Source organism: Cynoglossus semilaevis, chromosome 15, assembly GCF_000523025.1.
Source record: "Cynoglossus semilaevis isolate Cse_v1.0 chromosome 15, Cse_v1.0, whole genome shotgun sequence".
NCBI lineage: Eukaryota > Metazoa > Chordata > Actinopteri > Pleuronectiformes > Cynoglossidae > Cynoglossus > Cynoglossus semilaevis.
This window is the reverse complement of record NC_024321.1, coordinates 14,709,468-14,716,815: the sequence shown is the minus strand read 5'-3', so window position 1 is coordinate 14,716,815 and position 7,348 is coordinate 14,709,468. Positions and strand designations below refer to the sequence as shown.

The following is a 7,348-nucleotide window of genomic DNA, read 5'->3' as shown; positions in this document are numbered from 1 at the left end:
AGCCAGATTTGATCCGTGGGCCACCAGTTGATAATTACTGGTAAATACCATCACTCACAAGCTTAATGTTGAAAAAGCTGATAAATAGTTCTCTTATCTCTTAATTATGTCAACATTTTTAACAGAGATAAAGAACAAGTGAAAAAAAAAATCCATTTGAATTGAACGAGTGAGATGTTCTCTCTACAGTGAAATGTAAATGCACTTCCACGACGTCTGCACACGTACCCAAGTGCATTCATACATACACACACACATACACACATCCATCTGTGTCTCTAACACAGCTGGACAGTCATGGCATGACTGTGTACAACCCCCTCCCGAGCCTGGAGACCTTCTCGTTCCATTCCATGTTGGTACCTGAACTATGCTCACCCCCCCCCCCCCCCCCCCCCCCCCCCCCCCCCCCCCGTCATGTTTCCCCAGTCACACCTCTCAAGCCTTGTTACAATCCTGCAAAGACAAGAAGTCTGGCCCTGCTTCCATCACCGGAGAAGCTTTTCTTGACCAAAGCCTGTCGATCCCCATGCCATGCATGGTGGGAGACACTTCAGAGTGTTAACCATCCATTCACACACCACCGACGCAGCCGGCAGCTGCCGAAGACGACGCGCGTGATGATGGTGTTGGGACTCTATCGTACGTGCTTGACATTATATCTCGTTTGTCAGATATGCTCAGGTCGTCCACAGCCACCGTACGCAAGAGTTAATTAAAATGTCAGGAGAAAAACGGCTTGAAGGAATGCCTTGACGGTGAACAAATACTTGACTTGAATGAACTGAGAGAGAATGAAAATTAAGAGAATTTTTTTTTGGGAGGGAGGGAGACACAGGGTGTGAATCTGGGGGGCTTGTGTAGACAAGTGACTTTTCCATTCAAGCCACAAGCCCTAAAATTATTATAAGTATATGCTATATAATTATACACCTCCTTATACAAGGAACATGACATTTTATTTCAATCTAGGCTCTTACTTGTAGTAAAGTATCTATAAATGAACCCTGAGCTAACGCTTAAAGATTTGTAGAAATAATATAAGTGCTGGACATTATTGTATTTTTCAATTGTGACTATTTTATTTAATGGCACAATCATTAGCTGCAAAAAAAAAAAAAACTCTTAGACTTTGAAAAACAGTGTATTGCTCTTCTAACATTGCTGTGCAGTAACAACACAAATATAGGGCTTTTCGAAAAGCAGTATTCTCTTTACACGGCTGCAGTAAAAACATTTGTTGGCAAATAAACTTTTCTTAATCAGTTCAAATATAAATCTAAATTATTATTCGCCACAGTTGAGACATTTACATTTTATCTCCAGTTTATAGAAAAATAAAAATGATCCACAGAACCAGCAACCAAACGTGCTAAAACTCAACGGGTCAAACTCACTCAATCACAATCAAGAGGCCGACATTTCAAACCCAGTCTTAGTTGTGGGATGAACAGGATTGACATTTATAGTTCAACAGTGTAGTTCTGGAACAACAAACGATTGGGAACCAGTGATTTAACAAACGTGTCTCCAGTACACATTAGTACAGACCTTAAAGCAGCCATGCACACGTGACGCTCTGGTGGGCCACATAATATGACCTGATTGGCCTGAATTTGGCCCGCAGACTTCGAGTTTGACACATGCTATAGACTATTGTCTAAAGTTCCCCAAAAACACCAACGTTAACACCTTTAATTTTCATTAAAAAAAAAAAATAATAATAATGTAACACAAGCAACACTACCCTGTTGTTTAGTCAGTTATTGTAAACCCATAGTGTCTTCTGGTCTATAATGGACATCATCACAAGAAGGCAAAACCGATGCTTCCCAAAACTGTTAGCTGCTCCATCATTTTTCTATCAAACACAATGAGACACGCTAACGTTGGCAGTCTCTCTCCGCTTCCTTTATTGTTTCTTTTCTTTCTGGGACAATGCAGGGCCACATTCTCGGATGAAAGTATTTTCTAAATGTCGTAGCTAACAGCAGTGGAGACGGTGGCCGAACGCCGAAGCCAAGGAGGCATTCGCTGCTGCCAGGGTTTTAGGACCAGCAGGATTTAATAAAAGTGGGATAGGTCCATGTAAAAAGGCTGGCAGAGAGGACACACACCATTAGCTTAATGACAGAATGAGAAATGAGGAAAAGGGACCGCAGACTTGAAAGCCACGCATTTCAAAATGTGCCTTTATAAGAAATCAAGGCCGGTAATCTAATAAATGGCACTGAACAAAACCTATTTTGCCACAGGTAAAAGGAAAAGGAAGGGCTAACAGTAGGAAAAAGGGAAGACGTTGTCATGAAGTTACCCATCCGTGACCATCGGGGGCATTAATGCCATCCCTCTGTTTTCTTCAGAGCAGTTTTATTTTCTTTGAAATACTCCTTTGTGAGCAGACCTGACTCGTGGCTCCAGCTACTTTTATGCAGCCTGTACTGGTAATTAGGAGTCTCACTATTTCTGGTGTCACTTCAAAGCTAAAGTAGTGTTGTTACCAAAGCACATAGCACGCACATGCAGTACAAAGCCAATCTTTGGAGTACTGAAGCCACACACTGTGTTTCTGGAGGTCACCATTTCAATTATCAGCCCAGCGCGTTTAAAGCAGCTCAGAGGAAAGTGTGTTCAAACACAGAGCTGTCCCTCGATTACACCGACAGCAAAACAAAGGGCTGCAGCCCAAGAGGCAGTCGAAAAGTTCTAAGATAAATCACTGGAGAGTGGGTGATTTGTGATTTCATTTGAACTGATGCACTATTTGTGTAAAAAAGCTCTGCTCAATTTCTGGTGGGTGCATCAACTGTGCATAAAGCTTAATGTTACTTTACTTTTAAAATATTAGTTTCAGTTTTGTTTATAGACTTCTTGTTTTACTTAAAAAGCATTTCATCTTTTTGGGTAGAAATATTCTCCTGTTAATGGGAAGGAAATAAAACTGACTGTTTGGTGTCCACACTGTGGTTTGGGTTTAGCTCACACCTACACACTGCACGTCATCCAATTACCCACAACGCTGCTCCATCTAAACAACACAGCTTCAGTTGCATATCTAATGAAACCCAGTCTAAAAAAGAGCAGTCCTTGTTCCCTAATCATCTGTCTCTGAACTGTTTAACTTTCCTCTTACATATGCAGATTACCTGTGGCTCCGTACGTGATGAGTCAGAGCGGAGGGCTCTGACAGACTCAAAAGAATACGCACTAAATTAAGACAACTGCATCAGCTGCATCAGACAAAATTTTCAAAAGCTGTCATTTCAATGACCCTTCAAGGCCTAAGGCAGCCACATCTCATCTGGATCAAAGCAGCGGAGCTGGCCTCAAAATAGATCCACTGCCCAAACCCACATAAATACCACTTGAGTAAAACCTTGTTTCACTTTGTCCTATCACGGCACCGAGATGGGCTATTGCTCACCGGGGTCTGAGTCATCCACATGGGGCGGTGGATGACAAAAGAAATTCTAATGTCCAATAAATAATCATGGTAGCCTACGGGACCCAAAATGTTTTCTGACAAATGTGAAATGTATTTTGGAGAGACAAAGCCTGGGAGAGTCAGCAGATGAATGAACGTGTATTTAATACCACAGCCGTCCTCTCTGTGGCTTCACAGCATTAGAGACACTTTTCAGGTGTTAACCCAAGTGAACTTGGAATGAGCCGCGTCACTGTCGAGTTTTGTTTAGAGCAGGAGATCTCAAACTGATGGATGTCTGAAGCAGAGGCCAAAAACAAAATATAGGTTTCTGAAGCAGAGGCCAAAAACAAAATATATGAATTGTTTTTTTGTTATTTTTAAAGAAGCCCTGGGGACATGTACTGTATCAATATATGTTGTTGTTTCACTAACATATATGGGAATGATGAAGTTTTCCTTCCTACATAAATATAAAATATTAAGATATTTCTATATATGTCAATCACTCCCATTGTTACGTATTCTTTCAAAATGTAATTTTTAATCTGAAAATCAATTCTGTCATTTTGCATCCAATGTGCTGCTGTTGAAATTATAAACATCACATCTTTTCAACAGATACTAATGCAAATGCTACTGCTAATGTCTAAAAGGAATGATGATTCTGCAGATGATTCAACAGTAGATGTGACATTTCAAATATAAAGGCTGTTTTCAAATCACAAATTATATGACCGTTTGCAAAAATGTTGTGGACTCATCGAGGGTTGCAAACCCCCTGTTGAAGACCTCAAAAAAGGGGTTGCAAACCCCCTGTTGAAGACCTCTGGCGTTTTCTCAAAAAGTCTGACCTGGAACAACGTACGCACAATATTTCTATGACGTTTTTCAACCATGAAAGCTCTCAATCTTAACAGCAGCTTCATCCTGTGGTGTCATGCAGCTCTCTCAGCTCAACGCTGACTATTCTCAGTGTAAATAAATAGGGGGAAAAAAAGGACCATCATTTGACAAACCCTCATCTCTTTTTATTGCATCAGTAAACCATTTCCTGAGCACAACCGTTCCTCAGTAACATAAAACGTCCGTGCTTTCCTTGAATTTGAATTTTGACACAGACCTGAGAACTGGTGTGCTCGTGACGGAGATGCTAAGACGTGGCAGCAGGGGACAAGAAAAGGGGCCACGGCTCTCGGAGGAGCCTCTACCTCTCACCAAAGTCTCAGCGTTTGCACCTGAATTTAATTAGACTCTTCTAACCAACCTTTTTGTATGCTTTCTTCATCTTTAACATGCGTGAAATTGCATGGGACTATCCATTATTTATTTTCTCACATTTGCTGTTGTTTTTCCGTCCGGGCTCCTGCAGCTCTGCTTCGTGTGATACTACGCTCTGCCTCAACTCCCTCACTGCTCAGACCCACCTCCTCTGCAGGTCTGAGGCTAACTCATTTGCTGGTGTTGGTTAGGGAGCTATGGATTTTTTTTTCCTCCCCTTTCACCCAATGACAGCGCGGTGAGATGCTATGAGGTCTGGGTGCTAATGAGCTGACTCTGCAATGCTGGGGGAGATGCTCAGGAACGCAGGGGGGAGACAGAGGATGGAGGAGGCAGAGGAGCTCTGGCACATGAAGTCAGAGGGGCCATTATGACCACGCCACACAAGGGGTTCGACAGACTGGACTAGTCACACACACACACACACATACACACAGTTGTAATGTGGCTCCAGAGTCAGCCGCTCGGCCCAACTGTGCCCATCATTTACCCTGACATCCCAGAAGGGCAATATCAACTCTACTGCATCCAGTGTGTTTCTGCTGATTTGAAGAAACAGCTGCCAAAGAAACGGCTGCACGGTGGAAGGATGTTAGATCGGCTACAAATCAAAACGCTATTCATGCACCAGTTGCACCGTGAGATGTCAATATATATCCACCAAATAGGGCTCATCACAAATGGGGGATGGAGAAGAAGAGGGGGGTCTGGAGGTAGAGGTGTTGGGGGGGGCTTCTATATCACACCAATTTACAACCTTCTCTCCAGAAGTGTGAGTCAGAGTCAAGGGAAAATAAAAGCAAACACCGGATCATGTAGTGTTGGTCCAAACACGGGTTCTTTCAGCACGGAGTCCTTGACACATGGTTTGTGTAATTGGACGTGTTGTCTCTTCAAGGCCAATGTGTTCAGGCTACAGCAGCGTTTTTCAAAGCCACTCTTTTTATCACTGTTTGTATCCGTGCAGTTGGAGAAAAAAAATATATACATTCTGAAGTGGACTTATATACAGTATATTTATATGCAATAAAATAAAACCAAAACGATTCAAGATTTTTTTTTTATCCAGTCTTTGTATATTTCCCACTGGGACTTGATGAGCCAGAGTGAAGTGAGGTGAACTTGACTGCCTCCCTCCCTCACACTGATCTGAACTGTCTGTATAATAAGCACCATATGGGTTCGACATAAATAATTCTGCCCAGGACCCACGGGGTGGTGCTGAGGATCTGGACAGGACTGAAATAAAAGGACACTTACACGCGTGGGTGACGGAGAAGCTGTTGGACGACTCCAGGTTGTCGACATTGTAGTTGAGGTGGAAAGGCTTCTCCGTGGTGTTTTGGTTGGTGTTGTAGAGTTGGACAGCGAACCTGAACGCGCTGTGCTCCTGCACCGTGGAGCGCATGAAGAGTCCCCCTAAAAACAGACAGAAATATGAAAATAAAAACCAGACAGTGCTTTCACACTCACTTTAATGGGTTTTTGTTTTATTAATCAAGTCTCGTGGGGTTATTTTTCTTTCTTTTTAATGGAACCACACACGTCCCAGACATGGGCTAAAGCGACACAGTGGCACCATTATGCGTCTTGACCATTGCGCCTGTCACTAACCCTGCAGCCTTAGCTGGTCATCTCCTGCCTTCCTCATGCAAACACACTCCACTCATCCTCTCTCTCTCTCACACACACACACAGATGCAGCTCTAATCTACTTCCAGCCCCAATCACTGCGCAAAGCTCTGCGCTCCGTGCACATCTTCCCGGCGTGAAACTGCAGCGTTCCAACCTTCATCACACAAGCCGATACACTCACCGATATTTATCTGATTGGGGAATCCTGCAGATGATGTGTCACACAGCCACAGCAGAAACAGAAGCAGGCGTTGTGCCATTTTTCTTTCTTCTTTTTTCTTCTTCTCCGACCTATCTGTTCAACTCCTGAAAAGCGTCTATGTGAGCAGATTCATATGTTCTGGAGGAGAGCCGGGCGCGGAGGAAATCCAGTGTCTGGATGATGGTCGCTCACAGCGCACCAATTAGGTTCATTGAAGGTGTAGCCCAGCTGCAGAGCTTTTTGCAACTAACGGAGAAGAGAGATGGAGAGGAAGAGAGAGAGAGAGGGAGAGAGAGGAGAGAGAGCAGGGGCAGGAGGGGGGGCTGGCGGTGGGGGATAGGAGAGCCGGGGAACGTGGTGCTGATCTCCACGCCGATTGGCCCGATCGCGCTCCGGGCCAGTGCGTTGGTCAAACTTAATCTGACGTTGAATTTAAAAGCCTCAGCCCGCCCGATTACGACAGCTTGGCACAAGTGCGGCACTTGTCAATATTAGCCCACTGCTGGCTGAATCGATAAAGAAGCACTGCAGTCTGTGCTGGCCAGTCGCTCTGAATGGCCGGGTCTCCTCCAACCGCTGCAGCTGCTGCAGCTGCAGGAAACCAGGCTCCTGTTCCAAATCTGCAGCACCTGTGAGCTGAGTGCACGCCGGTGCCCAGGTCTACACAATCAACAACCTGTGGAAACTTCCTGTTCTCACGACTGTGAACGGAAAGGATTCCCTGCTTTGTGGCGTCATTCGTCCACACAGAGAATGCATTTGTTTTTAAAATCCAACACGCAGAAAAATCACTCCTGGACACACGT

The 7,348-nt window shown here is 44.1% G+C and overlaps 1 protein-coding gene across 1 annotated transcript in view; it reads right to left on the bottom strand.

The window, feature by feature from the left end:
* The window catches only part of gria3b (glutamate receptor, ionotropic, AMPA 3b), an 84,432-nt gene extending 77,119 nt beyond the window's left edge, over positions 1 to 7,313 (bottom strand). The window contains 2 exon segments of the mRNA XM_008327323.3: positions 5,966 to 6,124; positions 6,522 to 7,313. Of these exon segments, the coding sequence (XP_008325545.1) occupies positions 5,966 to 6,124; positions 6,522 to 6,600 (238 nt within the window). The 5' untranslated portion in view covers positions 6,601 to 7,313.
* Between the last annotated feature and the right edge of the window lie 35 nt (positions 7,314 to 7,348).